At 35.8% G+C, this 19,959-nt stretch overlaps 2 protein-coding genes across 2 annotated transcripts in view; one reads left to right on the forward strand and one right to left on the reverse strand.

Moving 5' to 3' along the window:
• The window catches only part of tbl1xr1a (TBL1X/Y related 1a), an 89,200-nt gene that overhangs the window by 16,685 nt on the left and 52,556 nt on the right, over window positions 1-19,959 (forward strand). Inside the window, exon 2 of the mRNA XM_073825404.1 lies at window positions 14,773-14,829. The gene's annotated coding sequence lies outside the window, so the exon portion shown is untranslated. The remainder of the gene's footprint in view (window positions 1-14,772; window positions 14,830-19,959) is intronic.
• LOC141293480 (E3 SUMO-protein ligase ZBED1-like) lies at window positions 9,531-10,967 on the reverse strand. The gene has a single exon (XM_073825515.1). The coding sequence runs from the start codon at window positions 10,965-10,967 to the stop codon at window positions 9,531-9,533; it is 1,437 nt and encodes a 478-aa protein (XP_073681616.1).

Genomic DNA, 19,959 nt, shown 5'->3' on the forward strand with positions numbered 1-19,959 from the left:
CACATGAAAACGCAAGGGACAAAAACACCGTTTTCAGATTTATCCACTTCAGGCTCATAAAACACCGGATCTGTCTGAATGAAGCGCCTATACAGTACAACATTTTTACATATACATCTAAACACGTCTCTGTGTGGACGGGGCCTTAAACAGCTTATATTGGTTTGCTGCAATGCTTAATATGTTGTGCTAAAGTAATTGATAGTACTGCATCAACAAAACATTAGCGGAGAGAGAAACAAATGTAGGTTGAGGGTTCAACATTTTTGCTGGAGGCTTTAAAAGCTAGCGTTTCAGTCCAGTAAGCTCAAACATTGCTTAAACGGCTCTGTAATTTGTTGAAATCCCTTAATGTGCAACCCAGCCTTTTCCTCAGAGATTTGATCTGATACAACCTCAGTAATGCGGTATCTGCATGTGTTTTTATCATGCTAGGTTTTATCAGTAAACATTATGGAGAAAGATAATCTTCTGATACACACACAGAAGGTTAGACAGAAATGGCATATTATCTGTCTGCTTCTTATTTGATGTAAAAGTTTTTTTTTTTTTTTTTTTTCTCCGTTTGCCACTGTCAAGATATTCCTTTCGGTAGATCGCTCATGTTGGCTAGACCATTATCTGTCGGATAGCCATGTTGTCTAGACCACTATCTTTTGGACTTGCAGATAATATGCATTTAACAATTGTGAAGAAGGTCCCTTGTCACTTAGCCTAATTACTTTTGTCCATTAGACCAATGCTTGGACAAAGAAGGCCAGGCTATGTAATAGGGTATTTGCACTCAGTGTAGGGAATGGGAAACCTCGTCTTACTAAGCTGAGATCACAGTATCTGTTCTCTGAGAGTAAAAGGGCCAAGCACATCAGTCACGTGGCATCGGGACGAAGGAATTATGTTTGCTGAAGGCTAGAGAGCATGGTGTCAGATCAAGGTTCAGCATGTTTGTACATTTTTGACATTGTGAAATTGTACTTGTGGTTAGTAGTGAAGGTGCGGTCTCATTAGAGACATTTTATAGGCGAAAAAGAAAGTATGTTGTCAGTAGTAAGACATTTGTGTTTAGGAGAATGTTTAAAGGATTATTTAACTTCTGAATTAAAAATTCTTGATAATTTACTCACTTCCATGTTATCCAAGATGTCCATGTCTGTCTTTCGTCAGTTTAAAAGAAATTAAGGTTTTTGAGGACAACATTCCAGGATTTTTCTCCATGTAGTGGACTTAAATGGGGATCAAGGGGTTGAAGTTCCAAATTGCAGTTTCAGTGCAGCTTCAAAGTAGGGCTGCACGATAGATCGTTTCAGTATCGTCATCGCGATGTACGCATGCGCAATAGTCACATCGTGGCAGTCACGATGCAGGACAAAAAAAAAATAATTATGTGTGTCTGATTTAAAAATGTACTTTCTATATTTCTAAACTTTCTATTCACGGATCTATATTTGTCTAAAATAAAGTAATTAACTCATGTATAAGGGTTCTTTAAAAACTACAATGCACACATTGCTTCACCTTCTTCCTGCATGCAGTCTCTGCGTGCGCATGGCGAAATGAGCACGGGATGGGAGAAAAGCACCGAAATGGAAGATTTGGTCGCAAAAAGAAACGCAACGTCGGTCATATGGAAGTATTTTGGATACAAAAAGGATGCTGCTGACCAAAAACAGGTGCTTTGTCGGGAGTGCCTGGCAGTTGTTGCCACAACTCGCGGAAACACTACGAATTTAAGGGCCGTTCACATGTCGCGCCTAAAAACGCGTGGAAAACGCTAGTGGCGCCACTTTCTCCTTTCCAAAGCGCTCTGTAACTTGAGTGGCAGAGTGGCGTCTACCGTTGCTAAGCAACCATGACCCGCGCTCTCCTAAAGACGCGGAAGTTTCAGCAAAGATAAATGGATTTCCAAAACTAAAAATTGCTTGCAGTAGCTCTGCTGCTAAAAAATGTTATCCCTGTAACAGCTATGATCAGCTGTTCCTCCATCTTGGCTAAGCTTTTAATGTTTTTCGTGAAAGGAAGAAGCTGATTTCCCTTTCATCAGGGTAAAAGCAACATTCATTATTAATTTCATATTAGAGACTTGATTTGCCTGAATTGACAGTGAATAAGGTGAGTCAAACTGTTTATGAAACCACCCAAAATAAGCTTTAAAAAGTATTTTATTTCAGGGTTTTGATTATACTGTACTTTTACATTTTTTTTATTCTTTGAAAATGCTTACAAAATTACCCCAATTATTGTTGAATTATTATTTGATTTTTAAGCAGTTCAAAACAACCTGATGAACATAAATTAATTTGTACACATCGCAATATATATCGCAAGAAAAAAATATATCGCAATGTAATTTTTTCCCAATATCGTGCAGCCCTACTTCAAAGGGCTCTATCCGATCCCAGCCGAGGAATAAGAGTCTTATCTAGTGAAACAATCTTTCGTTTTCTATAAAAAGAAAAATTTAAATCATATTGGAAAGGTCATGCGCGATTATGTCTTCAACTGTTTGCTACTGTTGCTAAAGGTAGGGCATTTGACTTTCTTTGCACGTTCACTTTGTAAATCCCTGGTCTGTACTTCCGCCTATGTCACAAATGACCTTTCCAACATGCAAGACAAGCATTTGTGGTAAAAAAAAAAAGTATATAATTTAATAATTTTTTTTTTTTTGTTGGAAAATTACCAATTGTTTCGCTAGATAAGACCCTTATTCCTCGGCTGGCATTGTGTAAAGCCCTTTGAAGCAGCATTGAAACTGAAATTTGGACCATCAACCTGCTGATCCCCATGAAGTCCTGAAATCCTGGAACGTTTTCCTCAAAAACCTTAATTTCTTGTCGACTGAAGAAAGCAAGGCATCTTAGATGAGTTGGGGTGAGTACATTTTAATTATGGAGTGAACTACTCCTTTAGCACATTTTCTACTAAAAATGGTTTCTACACCAAATTCTTTTACAATACAAGAAGCACGGCTCACAAAGAAGACAAATCCAAAGTTTTGGATGGATCCTTATTGAAATTACTGGATTTCACACACAAAAATTCACAGAATAATACTAAGTCTGATCATACTTTTAGAACGTGCACTTTGCTGGAAGTTTATTGATAGTCTGACAGTTTTATTTTTGAAATTGTTGATGAAAGGCGGTGAATGTTTCATAAAAGTGCTTTAGTGATGATTCTTTGAAGTGAAGGGAGTTGCATCTTTTAATTGATCGCCTTAAAAGCTTCAACCACATAAAAATACTACACAAATTAGATTAAAGACCAGGGGTGCCCAATTTTGTTCTTGGAAGGTTGCCTTCCTACAAAGTTTAGTTCCAACCAAATTAAAAATGCTTGAACTGGTAAATTAAGGCCTTCAGGATTACTAGAAACTTCCAGACTAGTGTGTTGGTGCAAGTTACAGCTAAACCCTTCAGTTGGTGATCTATTAGTCAACCGACCCATCCTCCATTATGTAGCTGATTGGTAGGGAGGCCTGTAGGCGATGTTTTACTCAGTGAATCTTTTGTATGGAGTTTATTATATGATAAATGATTGTAGATAAGAAATGGATTAAAAATAAACTGTTGTTACGAAATAAAGATTTATTTATTTTTCTTACAAAATCTCATAGCTAAAAAAGCTTGCTTGTAATTGCTTGTAAAAAAAAAATTTAACACTTGGGTTTTCTCGGACGTCATGTGTACTTATGGAAAGAAAAAAAAAAAAACCTTTAGAATTACAAGTATCACGGCTCATTCACAGGCTAACAGCCATTATTCTGACACGATCGTGCTCTTTTGGTAAACATGTAGGAGGACTGACACGCATGTCCACAGCATCTCTTGATCGTGAAACTATATGTAGGGCAGCTGTACTTCTCTTGCTTTCCTGCACCCGATGAAAACAAACACATGGTTTGGAGCTATAACCATATATTCAGCAAGTGGCTGCCTTAAACATAAATGCGATTTGACTTATCCTTCTCTGAGATCCAGCAGCTTCCTCAGGCTAATCCAAATGGCTCAGTTCCCTAGTAAACAAGGTATCTGATTGAGATCGACCATAGCTTGGTATTTCTCCAGTGCTTTAGCACGTGCTTGAAATGTGGTGTCAACACAGATGACATGTTTCCACATGTTTCCACATGTTTCCAATCAAGTGTTTGTGTGTTGGTATAACATGGAAAATCAATAATCTTTCATCAGTAAGCCGGAAGACTGCCAGATTCTGCTTCTGAAAGTCGTAGATTCATACAGTCTAACAGTTTTATCTAGGTGTGCAGTTTTACTCTGTTGTTATACATTCACTAATTTGATGCTCAAGAAACATTTTTATAAATGTTGAAAATGGTTGTGCTGCTCATTTTTAGGAATTTTGTCATATATTTTTTTTCAGGATTCTTCATTAAATAGAAAGTTCAATGAATAGCATTTATTTGAAAAATATTTTTTTGCAACATTTATAAATGTCTTTGCTGTCACTTTTGATAAATTTAATATGCCCTTGCTGTTTTAAATCTTACTTATAGGGGTTGATGGATGTTTGTTTTTAGGGCAGATCGGTTAGACTGATAACCGATATGTCTGGTGTTAATGTCAAAATTGAAAATAACTAGGGCTCTGACAAAACCTTTATTCACATGCTTTTAAATTATTTTATCGCCAAATTGGTTTTAAAAATGACCGATACTGATAACCATAAAAGTGCTTAATATTGGCATTGATAACCAATATGTATATGTCTGGTGTAAAAACGAAAATTAATGTTAAAATTAGGAATGACAAGTTCTCTGAAAAACTTTAAATTCTTTTTGATTATTTAATCGGCAAATTGATTTTGAAAATGACGATACTGATAACCATAAAAATGCTTAATATCAGCGTTGATAATCGATTTGTCTGGTGCTAAAATTAAAATTAATGTCAAAATTTAGAATAACAAAGGCTCTGAGAAACTTTATTTAAAATTCTTTAAAATTATTTTATTGGCAAATCAGATTTGAAAATGACTGATACCGATAACCATAAAATGCTTAATGCCTGCATTGATAACCAATATATGTCTGGTGTAAAAATGAAAATTAATGTCAAAATTAAGAATAACAAGGGCTCTGACAAACTCTATTTAAATTCGTAAATTTTATCAGCAAAACGTTTTTGAAAATGACGATACTGATAACCTTTAAAATGCTAAATATCGCGCTTGATAAATGATATGTCTGGTGTAAAAATTAAAATGAATGTCAACATCAGGAATAACAAAGACTCTGAAAATGACTTTGAAAAGACTTTGAAAATGACCGATACCGATTATCATAAAAATATTACCGATATATTTGTATATGTGTATATATGTATGTATGTATATGTCTGGTGTAAAAATTAATTAAAGTTAATGTAAAAATTAAAAATAACAAGGGCTCTTACATTTTATCGGCTAGTCGGTTTTGAAAATAACCGATACAGATAACCATAAAAATGCTTGATATCGGCGCTGATAATCGGAAAAAATAATCGTCGACCTCTACTTCTATATGCTTCACTTTCTTATCATGGTTTCTGTAAAAATAATAAGTAGAAGAAAAAAAAAACAGTTTTCAATATTTATAATAATAATAAATGTTTCTTATCAACAAAATAAGCGTGTTTGAATGATTTCTAAAGGGTCATGACGCTAAAGACTGAAGTATATGTGATTAAATAAATGTGGCCTTTTTTCAAAAACATAACATTCTTGATTAAACTTCTAAGCAGCAGGGTAGGTTAATTTGTTTGATTGGTTATCACACTTTATGTGCACATGTACGGCTAAGTAGTTTTAATATATAATATGCATTTGTACGCAGTGATTTTCACTCTTAAATATGAACATGCTCTGATATATAATTACACACGTTCTGTCCAATTAGTTGCAATAATTATGTCCTCAGCTCTCTTTTGTGGCCTTTTGTTAGCTTCTGTCCGGCCTTTTGACCATTGTGCCTCCTCGACTCTTTTTCCCTCTGACAAGCAGTTTTTAGCGTGTGCAACCTTATCGTGTTTTGCCTCCGTTGACCTTCAGCAGTCCCACACGTCTCTTCTGCCGGTCTCAGATGACCCAATTAAACTCTTTCTCTCATTCTGCGCCGCCGTTCTCACCGGACTCACTCCGGACCGCTAAAAGGGTGAGAGTCAAGGTTCAGGAAAGGGCATCTCCATGGTGAAACGCTGCTGTGTGAGAAAAATATGCTGTAATGATAGTCTAGCCAGAAAGTAAACGGAGGCGCTATCATATGCATCGGCCAGGCCGTTGTAAACGGGCAGCAGGAGCAGACTTTGATAGTGGAATCCTTTTAGATGTGTTTCTCATCAATCCAGATCCCCCAGGATGAGGATGAGAGAGATCCCTTTGTCTAATGTTGCCAAGACACTTGTGCTCCTCGTAGAGAAAATGTGTTTAAAATTTTAGTTTCACAACGTTTAATTTGAGAAACCACCCAGTGGGTAAAAGACAGTTTTATATTCCTATTGGAGCTCTGCACATGTTTAGTAGTATTATTATCGTTTTTTTGGAACGGATTCGAATGATTAAGTTTTTCCAGAGGCGTTTTTCTATTTTCAATTCACTGCCGAGACTGAATCGGAATGCAAGCTGTACATTTGACAGCAGAATTGCTCAAAAGTGTGCAAACAAAGAAATACATTTGGGCTACAGACCTGTCAATTCTCAAATACAAGAGCTGCGAGTTGCGAATGGATGTTTTTGACAGTTTAAAAAAAAAAAACATTATCAATCAAAAGTAATTGCTTCTGTCATTCCCGTGAAGCTAGAAAGTTGTTTTGAAGAGCCTTAGAGAATCTCAAGCTTATACATTCACGTCATGCTCTGCAAAAATACTTTGTGGTTTTGGATTTGCAGGTCAGCACTTCCTTTTTCATTCAAGCACCAGCAAAGCTGTAGGTGCACCAGAGCAAAAATAGCTTTAAAGATGCATTTATTTTGACCTGATGATAATATTGTAGTGTAGATCACACACAAAAAAAAAATTTAGTCATTGCTTTGGCATTTAGAACGATTATGTTTTCTTTGTATCAGCCTGTTAACTTGATAAATAACATTGGCAAGGTGATGGAAACTGGTTCACACTGATTTCCGGATGGTCTGTAGAGGCTGACCAGTCAAATTGGAATCACTGTGATTTGGATAGACATTCTGTGAAAGGTCCATGAGTGCTTGAGTCTGATACTGTACTTCTCAGTGAAACTGATCGGCCCTGAGCTTGTTTAAAGTCTGATAGGCCCTGTTTCCACCTGTCTATAGATGTATTTTTTTGTGATTCGAACAGCCAGAGGTCAGCCAGGATGTACTGCTGTTTTTACCTGGTATTAAAGAGAGAGTTCACCCAAAAATGAAAATTCTGTCATTGATTACTTATGTTGTTTTTGTAAGACCTTAGTTCATCTTCAGAACACAAATTAAGATATTTTTGATGAAATCTAAGAGCTTTTTGACCCTGCATAGACAGCAACGCAACTGACATGTTAAAGGCCTAGAAAGGTTATGACGTTACACGAATACTTTTTGTGTGCATAGAAAATGAAAATAACTTTATTTAATTTCTTCTCTTCCATCTCAGTCTTCGATTGATTCTGACATAGAACCCAGATAGGCTGTTGTGCTTTGTTTACAAGCAGAAGACGCGTACTCTACATTAAAACAGTCTTCGTAAACATGTCTGAAGATTTCGACAGAGAGGATGACTTGGAATTTTTTGCCTTGCCTTATTTGAACCAGAATATACAGACAGACGATCAACTTGCAGAGATATATGTTCTACATCAGAACGCCAGGTCCTGCGTTTTTGTTTTCTTTGTGCACAAAAGGTATTCTCGTAGCTTAATAACATTACGGTTGATTCACTGTTGTCACATGGACTATTTCAATAAAGTCCTTGCTGCCTTTCCTGGGTCGTTTGTACGTTTCAGTTGGGTTGCTGTCTATGCATGGTCAGAAAGCTCTTAGATTTGATCAAAAATATCTTCGTTTGTGTCCCAAAGATGAACAAAAGTCGGGTTTGGAATGACATGAGTGAGTAATCAATGACAGAATTGATCATTTTTGAATGAACTTATCCTTTAACATGCGTTTCAAATGCATTTTCTGTTACCAAATGTATTTGGACATATTTGAGACACTCCCTTCTACACTTTTGTGGGTGCAGTGCGTAGATACTATTTAATGAACAAATACATGGTACATGGCTTACACCGTGTCCTAAATAGCCGCACGCAAAATTTCTGTTTCTATTTCCGCGACGTCGCAGCTAGAACAACAACATACAAACTGTATGACAGTGATAATCTCAGGTAATGATTATGTGCTTTATTCAAAGTTAAATGTGTCTAATGTGAGTTTGAATATCATTTTGTGTGACCTTATAGCCATACTGAAAACTACGGCAAAAATGTGCGTTAAAACGGCGAACTCAATGTAAACCATCAAGCATATTCCATAGGAAAGATGGCACAAGTCAGTATGTACATTTAATAATCTTGAAAAGATTTTATATTTATGAATTAGATTGTATTTTGTTGCGAGTGCAGTGCACTTTCAGAAAGAGCCAGCCCACACACGCTTTTGATTGGCTGTGATATTTGATTTATTCTATCGCTTCTTGATGTTTGGTCGCGTTGCGTCTGGTGTGGACACTCAAATTGCTTGTTGCTGGAATCTTGTCGCATCATGTTAGGAGTGAGCGAGAAGTTGGCGAGTAAAATGAAAAAGGAAGGCAGCTGCGATTTCTGTTGTAATTCGTTGCACAACACAGTAAAGTCTGAATCACTTGTTTGGTTTGCTTTTCTCCCAACATGTCCCAGAACGATTATGTGATTTAGGTGAATGGGTGCGTTTCTGGACTTGATAGAACGGAATGGATAGCATGGTAATACAAATCTAATGTTGTCACTTGCATTTTTGACTGCCTTTTGTATGTGCTTTCAGCTGTCATATCCCAAAGTCTTTTAGACCCCATTTACACCTGTTTTTATCGCCAAGCGCTGATTCTCTTTGCTGCCATCTAAAGGCCTGTTCTCACTATAAACAATAACTATAAAGATGACTTAAAAAGGGATTGTTCAACAAAAAAAATAAAATTACCCCATGATTTATTCACACCCAAGTAGGCATGTGCCGGTATCACATTTTCATGCTGCGATTAATTGATTGAGCTTTTATCACGGTATACGGTATTATCACGATATTGTAATTTTACAACAGAAACAGGTAAAAAAACACAAAAAACTTCAGTTTCGTCAACTTAGTAACTTTAATAACTTTTTAATTAACTAAAAGTACTTCAAACATTTAAATACAAATAAATATAAATAAAACAATACACAATATAAAAGTAAACTTGAGCAATTATATCAAAGTGAATGTGCAAACTGCAAAAGAACATTTGTTATATGTTTTTAAATAGATTTAAGAGCAAAAAACAATTTTTAAAGAATCAACAATAAACATTTTCAACCAATTCCTGGTGTCTCTTCTGGGCTGCCTGGCATATTTTAGTCCTCGAGATTAAAGTGCAAAAATGTGAGCATGTTCACTTTTTCTGGCTTGAGCTTTGAACGCTGAGGTAAGAGGATATGTCCACTGGCACTAAATACCCTCTCTGAAGGAACACTTGTTGCAGGAATGCAGAGAAACTTCTCAGCCAAGGTAGCAAGATGAGGAAGTTCTTCAGCATGCAAACTCCACCACTGCAATGGATCTGCCTCTGATTTTATTAGTGGCAGAGAAAGATACAGTTTGATCTCAGCTTCAGTCTTTGACTTCATGCTGCCTTCACCCTCCTGCTCCTCTGCTCTCTGCTGCCTTGTGGAGGTGATTTTGTTGAGCAGGGTGGCCAAGCTTTGCTGCTGTTTTTCAGAGGTGGGTGTGGGTGTGGGTGTGTGTGTGGGGGGGGGGGGGGTCGTGCTGCTTTGCTCTGTCTGGGCAGCTCCCTCACTCAGTGTTGTCATCTCTGCCAGTTTTAAGGCTTCCTCAATACAGCAGTTGATCGTGGCATCAAGGTCATCAGAAAAGCTTCCTTTAAACCGGGGATCAACGAAGCTTGTCAAGTCCATCACCTTCTTTGCATCAACACTGTACCTGGATTCAAGATCTGACTTCATTACCCTCTTCAGGTCTATGGTGAGGGCACTGTCTTCATTTTTTACCTCAAGAATGTCTGAGATGATGTGACTTAGCACCGGCCTCAGGGCTGACAGACTTACTCTGCTCTCTGAAGCCAAAGCATCAGTAAAAGCACTGAGTGGTTGAAGGATTTGCAAGACTTGTTCAATGACTGCAATATCTGCATCCTTTGGCATCAAATGCCATGCGCCTCTCTCCGTTGCCAGTACAGCACAGACTGCCTGCTGTTGTTCAATAAACCTCTGCAGCATTTTCTGTGTCGATCCCCATCTAGTGACTACGTCATGGATGAGTGACCTCTGAGGGACATTTAAGGCCTCTTGTTTATTTCTGAGCTCTCTTCTTCTCTTCCAGCTTCTTGAAAATCCCTGCACCAAATGTCGACAGCTTCGGACAGCTGTGTCCACCCTCTGGATTTTCAGAGCTTTAGAAATGGCCAGATTCAAGTTGTGGCCAAAACACCCAAACCACTGGCCGGGAAAGGTGGTGGTGTCACTCGTCTCGAATGCCTTTTTCATGTTTGTAGCATTATCAGTTGTAATACTGACAAAAAACTCTTTGTTGATGCCCCACTCCTGCAACATGTTATCAAAAAATTCACTGATATTGTCAGCAGTGTGGTCTTCTGGAAAAAACTGTGTTTCCAGGCAGTTTGATTGAAGTTTCCAATCTGTGAGGTAGTGGATGGTGAAGCTGATGTATGGATGACCACTTCCTCCACTGCTGGTCCATAGGTCAGTAGTTGCTGCATACCATTTTCCCTGGGCTATACGCTTGCCAACATCCTCTTTTAGACTGTTATACATTTTGGGTAATTCTGTCTGAGAGAAAAACTTCTGTGAGGGAACTTTGTAAAGTGGAACTGTTGTCTTCATCAGTTTCAGAAATCCTGGTTTTGCTACTGTGTAAATGGGGATCATGTCTTTAGCAATACAGTATGCTATGGCATGATTGATTTCCTTGGCCCGATGAGATGAAGGTCCATATGAAGCCTGACGCTGGAATGCCTCTTGAACTGTTGGCTGAACGATGGCTTCAGCTGAAGATGAACCAGCACTGCTAGATGCATGGCCACTCTGTAAAATAGGAATGAAAAATATTACTTCATACCTCTGATAATTTAAATAAAAGATGCTGTTCAGACAGGGAATACAAGCAAAGTAAATTTTCGTTTTTTTGTTTTTAGATTAAAAATAACCCAAGTTCCAACTTTCAACTAAATGCATCTGTCATTTCATACTATATTTTAGTAATAGAAAACACACGACGATGAGCTTAAGTTTTGCACTTTACTTGTACTCTCTTGTAAACATGTAAACATCAAGTTTACTCGCACTGTGTGAAAATGTATGATTGTGTTGCATTCCTTTTTTAACTTAAAATCAAATTATTCTGCCTAACTTCCATTATTAATTACAGAACTTACTTTTAGCTGAGTATTGTATTTTGTTGTTAAAATACGAGACGCAAACTTAAGTGTAGCAAGTGGAGTTCATGCTAACTCTTAAACTAACCTTACATGGAAGCAAGCAACATGCAGCAAATGGAAATAAGTTAACGTAATTTTGCCATCCTGTCTTTCAAATAGTTGTTTTATGTGGTATTCAGCATGAGAAATGAAGTGTCTTACCTTTATCTCCCTGAATTGCAGTGGATGGTTGTCGCGAATATGAGCGAACATGTTAGACGTGTTCCCGTGTTTAGCAGCCACTTTCCGTCCACATGTTTTACACAAAGGGAAACCGTCTTCGATCAGCAATCCCTCTGCATTTTTTTGGAACCCAAAATATTTCCAAACCTCTGACTTTACCCTTTTTGAAGGGGGATAAATTGTCGGCAGCGTTCCTCCTTCCGCCATGCTGCTTCTTCGTGTGAGGATTAGAGTGCGGTGGCAGCGGCGGCGCGCAATGCGTGCACACAGTGCTTCTACATGTGGGGATTGTTTACATCAGAGTGCGCATCAGTTCTGCGCAGCATATACGCAGTGTTTCTTCAAGCGGTTGATGGAAAATAAGCTAATGCGCGTTCTAAAAATATAAATTCGGATCTATTATTTTTCACGGTATTTTGAAGTGCCCGCGGTAACAATATCGTGCATATTCATTACCGCGATTTATCGCATTACCGAATACCGGCACAAGCCTACACCCAAGCCATCCTAGGTGTATATGACTTTCTTTTTTCAGATGAATACAGTCAGAGTTATATATATATATATATATATATATATATATATATAAAATCCTGGCTCTTTAAAGCTTAATAATGGCAGAGAATGGCTGTTGAGATTTTAAAGTCCAATAAGTGTTTCAATTAATCATAAAAAGTGCTCAACATGGCTCCAGGGGTTAATAACTAGAACTAAGGAGAAACTATGCGTTTTTGTAAGAAAAATATCCATTAGGGATGTGATGGTGAGGACATTTTCACACCGAGTGTTCGTCGTGTGACAACACCGGTAATACTGGTATCACCGGTAGAAAGGGTTGTGGAGTAGTTTGTTAGAGTTTTCCCTCTTTTCTACGCTATCTTTGCTTTTAAATGGCTTGTAAATGCCTGTGCGCATTTTACTTTCACTTTCAAATTAGCAGCAATTCGGCGTCAATTAATTGAATGGACAACAAACTTACTTATATTTAACATAGAATGACTTATTCCAGCGGATGATGTAGGACGTAGATGAAAATGGTGACGAATGCAAAACAAAACACCAGTCACAAATTAGAAGTACAAAATGAGGATTTGTAAAGAAAAATGTTGGAGGATTTAGCCAAAAAAATATGAGGTTTTCATTTTTCTGTAAACAAAACTTGGTTCTCTCTCTAGCATATTCTCACAGGAGCTTACGTTATGCCTATGTCCTACGTCATCCGCTGGAACGCCACTTACTAGGGCTGTGCGATATTGAAGAAAAATGCGATATGCGTTAACTCATTCAATAATGCAATGTTTGATATTTGATACAATAATGGGCCACATGCTCAAATTAAACAGCTTTACTCAGCTGTTACTGAGTCATTTATATGTATTTATGTATCAAAAGCTCCTGTAAAACCACACTCTTGTTTTGCACACTTGGTGAATAAAGCTCATTCTGATTCTGATTCTAATATCTAGCGTACATGTTTTACATTTTGTAAAGAAGAAAGCACCCCTACAACACTTTCGGAAAGCGAATGGTAGTGTTTTACTCTAGCATTACATAATGCCATTGTAACATTAGTGTAACCATTTTAACAACAGTTAAGGAACTGGAAAATAAAACGGCCTAGTCTTGAATTCACTCTGTGAATTCAATATGCACTGATTCTTATTTAAGCAAAAGCAAAATATAAGCAAAAGCAGTGAGTGATTTTCTCTTTGTAAGCTGTTCATGGCCCCAAATTTTGCAAGCTGTAGCGATATGCATATTGTGATATGTATTTTTGTGATATTTTGATATATTGCACAGCGCTACCACATACTCATTAATGCGTGTACGACAGCTAGTGTAAGATAGAGATTATGGTTTCTAAAGTTTTAAAGGGGTCATCAAATGCCCATTTTCCAGAATTTAATATGATTCTTTAGGGTCTTAATGAGAAGTCTATAACATATTCTGGTTAAAATTTCTCAATGATAGTGTAAAAAACACTCTTTTTACCCTGTCAGAATCAGCCCTTTTTAGAGCAAGCTATTCTGTTGCGTGTTCCTTTAAATGCTAATGAGCTCTGCTCGCCCCGCCCCTCTCTGCAGTGGGGTGACGAGCTGTAATGTTTACTTTAGCCGCATTTAGCTGCGAAACTTGCTAACCAACACATCATTAAGGCCATTTGCAAAGATGCATAAAAAACCCTTATACTCACTTCTGCTGTGGGTGAAGCTGCATCACGAATGATTCGCACGAACATAGACGCATATGTAGATCGGGATCGGCACTTTCAAAAACGAACGTAACGTTAATTCTCTGCGTCTTCAGCGGCTCAGATTAGATTACAATTGCAATGTGGTCACATGCATTTTTGAATACCTTCTTACATGCTTTCAGTGATCTGTTTGCAAAACGCTTTTAGACCCCATTTCTACCTGTATATAGTTTGGATAATTACCGTAACTAATTGTAGGTTATGTGTCTTTGGGTTAGGGTTGATTTTCTGAAGCTGTGATCCTGAAATTTGGTCTGACAAACACTTGCCCAGCATGCTGATAAATGTCTTGGGGTTAGTACTAGAGGTTGTTTTGGACTGCCTTTGGTTTTCAAACCTGTTGGAAAACCCCCAGATTGAAGACGAATTGCAGCATGTGACCGTTAGTGATTCTTTTTCTATCATGCAGACACATTTTTGTTTGTTGAGACATCCAAGACGTCTGAGTCTTCACTGTTGTAGTGTGCGCTTTGCTTATTAACATTTTTCATTTTGGAAAAACCTTCATGTCATCTTAACTTAACGGTATGGTCTTCTGATGAAATGAAATCAATGTCTTATGTTCTGCATGTGGACAAACAGTTGCTTGTTTTTCGACGACGGAAAGATCTTGACATGTTTACAATCCAAACATGATTTATTTATTAACCTTCGTTTAAACATGGCACTGAGTAACAGTTTTTTGTTCTGTTTTCTTTATGTGCAGACTGTAGAGACTCCTCCGCTGCTAGGGGTTCACATTGTAGCAAGACCTGATCACATGGTAAGCCAAGAAAAGATCTCTTGTTCTTTTTTGGACTGCAACTATTTGTTTTGGTCTGAATTATGGGATGCCTGCGGGTTAACTTTGACAGTCATTCATCTATTTTTTATTTTAGAAAAAACACAACCTGTGCAGACATTTAGGTTGAGCACAGTTTTTTAAAAAAAGAAACCAGACCAATGTATAGATGACACTTGAGGCTTAATGCTGTAGAAAAGCAACAAAAGGGTTTTCAGCTTGTTTATTTTCATGTAAAAATATGACAAGCAGTTAATTCAAACAATGGTTAAAGCTATTCAAAACATTTAATGTAAATTGCTAGAATTGTAGGTTAATATCAGTTACAATTTAAAGGGAATAATCAACAATTATTTAATAATACATTTTTTTCATAATCATGCAGCCTTAGGTAAATGTAATCAATAGCAAATGAATATTTGTTTTTCATATTCACATTTTTAATTTTGTGAAACCTGAGTTCACTTTTAAAACAATTTACTTTAGATTGTATTTTTCAAGTAGCATTTAAAATGATCTACTTTTATCATTTTTATTTAATGAAGCATTTATAGTTTAGGATTTGTTGGGTTTAATTTAAAGTAGCATATAAAATGATTTGTTTCGGTTTTTAGTGTTTTATTTTGAATCTAAGGTAATATTTAAAATTGTTGTTTTCAGTTTTATTTTAAATTAGAAATAATATTTAAAATGATTTACTTAAAAAATTCAGTGTTTGTATTTTAAAGTAGTATTTAATTTATTTTAAAGTGGTATTTAACATAATTTCGCTTGCTTTTTATTTAAAGTAGCTTTTACAGGGTTTCCGCGGGGTCTTAAAAAGTCTTAAAAAGTAAAATTTTAGGCCTTAAAAAGTCTTAAATTTGCTGTTCTAGGTCTTAAATAATTTTACACAGGTCTTATTTTTCCGATGTCCATGTAACCTACCTCTAATTCTCATTTAAATTCTCTTTTTGTTGTTTCCGTGGTGTTGTAGTTCTTTATTTCACTATTCCAAATCTAATTTGCTGTATTTAAACTACAAATGAGACCAACATGCAATAGCCAATCAGCTTTCTGTTATTGGCGCGAGTTAGTGTTGGGCGATATGCTCAATTTTCAAATCGCCCTATCGTCAGCCTGAGAAATCGCCGATACACGATACTATCGTGCTAATTTAATTAATTATCTCTGTACTAAATTCCTTATTCGTTTTGTAAAGGTAGACTTTCTTTTGGCATATGATTAAGTTGTGCGTGTACAGAGCGTTGACTATAGTTCTGCCGGAGTTGTTCAAGTTACTTTCGGTTTCATTCTCTGCTATCGTCAGTGAGTGAGCTGTAAATGTGCGTGCCAGAATGTAAATGAATGAATCTTTCTTTACCCGTCATATTGCGATAATGTTACCGCTGTATGTCTGAAGGTTGTCATCAGGTGATGTTGTAGTTAAGTTCATATTGAATGCGGAGAAGTGACGCGCATGTAATTCACGTGCGTATGTTTAGCGCCATCTGATCGCATCGTAATTCTAATTAACGCCTATAGACGTTACTGAGATGAATGTTTATGTTTACTATATACAGACTGATGATGATACATCGTAATTAATTCAGCCTGAACCAGGTTTTACTACCTCTGTTATCCTAATGACTGCAATGCTAATATAATATAACACTCCCTTTAGAATCAGTTAATCTACCACCGTACTGTATGATGAAAATCTCCCATTTTCACTGCACGAGGTGCGTTAAGGCGCGGTGGCCTCTCTATGCGTGTGTTTATACCGCGGCAAGTTTCTGAAGCATCCTAGAACAGACTCTCTGTGCTGCATTGCTAAAGTTAAGTTCTTTGTTGACGGATAATAATAATAATCGTCTAACTATCGTCAAAGGCATCAGCAACAGGCGATATCTCTGACTATCGTCGATACACGATACTATCGTCTATCGGCACAACCCTAGCGCGAGTCTCTCTCGGATTGTACCGCATAAGTAAAATGGATTTAACTTTTTAGCTATGGGGAAGTGCAAGTTTAGCGATACTTAGCTTGAAAAAACTGAATATAGGGTTCGGCTAATGCCAGTTGCTAACAACTGTAGATTTTTTTTTCTCCCTCTGTGGAAGTTACTGCGTCTTCAGACAGAATCGCAGTAGCAGAATACAGGTCAAACGACCTTTTCCTGTATATAATGTTCTCAATAATAATAATAAATATAGGTCGAGCTAGCTGACCGCCAGCCTTCGAGATACTTTAAAAAGGTTTTTTTTTTTTTTTTTTTTTTTTTACTTGCCCGACCGAACAAACCGCCTGATTAAAACTGAAGTGACAAAAACAACTAAACAACAAGCATCGAAAGGCAAGAAAGATTCATATAATACATTCAACGTAAAGAGAAATTGATAAATGGATAGTGTATTTCTGGTCTATTTGTGACGTACTTTAAAACAAATGAATGTAACAGCACTCTAAAGAAACACACTGAGGTAAAAATTTAAAATGTATAGTTTATTTATAACATGATATAGTTCAGTAATATACCAAGTGAGCTTTTTGCTGAAAATTCTCACAATTACAAACGTTACATTAATTTTAGCTCAATAAACAAGTAGTTAGTCAAGTAGTTACTTACATATTAGACAAAATATTTTCACTGTTTTGTTCTGTTTCACCAACAAAAATAGTTTCAAGCAAGGATCGCAGCAGAAGCATTCTCCTAGCAACGTTTTGCTATGATTCAGCGTTTTGCTCGAATCAGTTGAAATAACTCGCTCATGAAGTGACTTACCGCCACCTGCTGGTAGTTTAGTGTTTAAAAGTATGCCTCCACACCCAACATTTCTAATTTATATATTTATAAATCAATAAATGTATTTAAAACATTAATCTCACTTTTAATTTTGCAGTGTAAATTATGTCATCTCACTGCTAACAGCCATTTAGAATTTATTGATAAATTCATAAAATAAATTTCAAAGGTAATGCATAGCCTACATTTCAAAAGTAAAAAAAAAGGCCTTTATAAAGGTAAATAAAATATGCAGATTTAAGATGTAAAAGCTAATAGAGCACTGATGAAAATATTGCTTCAGAATTTTTTTTTTACATCAGATATTTCTTGTGGTACTTTTATGGGGATATTTTGTGTGGAATAGTATCTGCTGATATGAAAAGTTCACTGTATATCGTAGTAATAAATTTAATTTATGACAGCCATGAAATTGTGTTTACTTTTTACATTAAACACATTAAATATTACATATATGCATGTAATATAATATCTATTTCCATTACATGCTTAGGTCTTAAATTTCATATAAGGTGGTATTAAAAAGGTCTTAAAAAGTCTTAAATTTCACTTGTTCATATCTGCAGAAACCCTGTTTTAGTTTTTTGTTTAATTGATTTTAGTTTACTATTTATTTTTTAACCTAAAGTAATATTTACAACGATTGACTTTAATTTTTATTTTAAATAAAAAGTAGTATTTAAAATGATTAACCTAAAATAATTCCCTTTTTTTATTTTAAAGTAGTATTTAACATCATTTAGCTTGCTTTTTCTTTATTCTTATTTAAAGTAGCTTTTAAAATTATTTTAGTTTTTAGTATTTTTTTTTTACTTAAAGTAATATTTAAAGGGACTTCAGTTTTTATTTTAAATTTAAAAAAAGAATTTGTGAAAGTGTTAACTTGCAATTCTGACTTTATTTCTCGCTATCATGAGTTATCATCTCACAATTCAGAGTGTTATTCTCAGAATTGATATAAGCTCGCAAATCTGACTTTTTTTCTCAGAATTGCATCATATAAATTGCAAAATGCAAATTGGCATTTGTGAAAAAAAGTCAGAATTGAGTGTTATCTTGCAATTGTGACTTTTTTTTCTCACAATCACGAGTTTACATCTTACAATTCTAACTTTTTTCTTGCAATTGCGAGTTTACATTTCACAATTCAGACTCTTATTCTCAGAATTGTGATATAAACTTGGAATTCTGAGAAATAAACTCACAATTGCAAGTTATAAAATGTCAGAATTGCGAGATATAAACTCACAAATCTGACTTTTTTTCTCAGAATTGCGTAATATAAACTCGCAACTGCGAGTTATAAAGTCTAAATTCTAAGAAAAATGTCAACATGGCGAGATATGAATTGGCATTTGTGGGAAAAAAGTCAGAATTGAGTGTTATCTTGCAATTTTGACTTTATTTCTCGCAATCATGAGTTTACATCTTACAATTCTAACTTTTTTCTTGCAATTGCGAGTTTACGTTTCACAATTCAGACTTTTATTCTCAGAATTGTGATATAAATTTGCAATTGCAAGTTATATTATAAGTCCGAATTGTGAGATATAAACTGCCAAATCTTGATTTTTTTTTTCTCAGAATTGCGTAATATTTAAAATGATTAATTGATTGATTTAAAATAGATAAGATAATTAAAAAATAGTATTTAAAATGATTGACTTAAATTAGTTCATACTTGTAAAATTATTTTATTTATTTAATTATTTAATTTTTACCTAAAGTAATATTTACAATTATAAACTTTTAGTTTTCAGTTTTAAAATGGCATTTATAAATAATTGACTTTTAGTTTTTATCTTTCATTTAAACAAAATGGTATAAAATCATGAAAACAGTTGCCTTTTTGTATACACCACAGTTTTAATATTGGTGCATCACCAGTTAAAATGACTTCCTAAGCACTGTTGCGTAACCTAAAGTGTACCAAATGAACATGTTCCTGTTCCACAATAATTTAGCCTCTTCAGTCAAGACAAATACGAGCTCATTATCTGTAAACACAGGGAATAGCCTTCTTGCGTCATGCACTACATAAATCTCCACTCAAACTCAGCCTTATATTGTTTCAGAAATGTTATACTTGAAATAACGAAGTGAGCTTGTCATGCATAGTTTGAGAACTAATTATGACTGCTAATTATGTGCATTCTTGAGTGAAGGGACATTTAAGAGACGGCAGTTTTGACTGCATCTTTTTGAAGCTGAAATTACCTGTAATTTACTCTAGCAGTGTCAGTCCAACCTGTCAGTCAGGACCACTTCACAAATCCCCTCAAAGACCCCTAAACCCTTCACAAGAGTTGCAGCTCAGTTTGTCAGT

The sequence above is a fragment of the Garra rufa genome, chromosome 20 (assembly GCF_049309525.1).
Source record: "Garra rufa chromosome 20, GarRuf1.0, whole genome shotgun sequence".
In the NCBI taxonomy this organism is placed as follows: domain Eukaryota; kingdom Metazoa; phylum Chordata; class Actinopteri; order Cypriniformes; family Cyprinidae; genus Garra; species Garra rufa.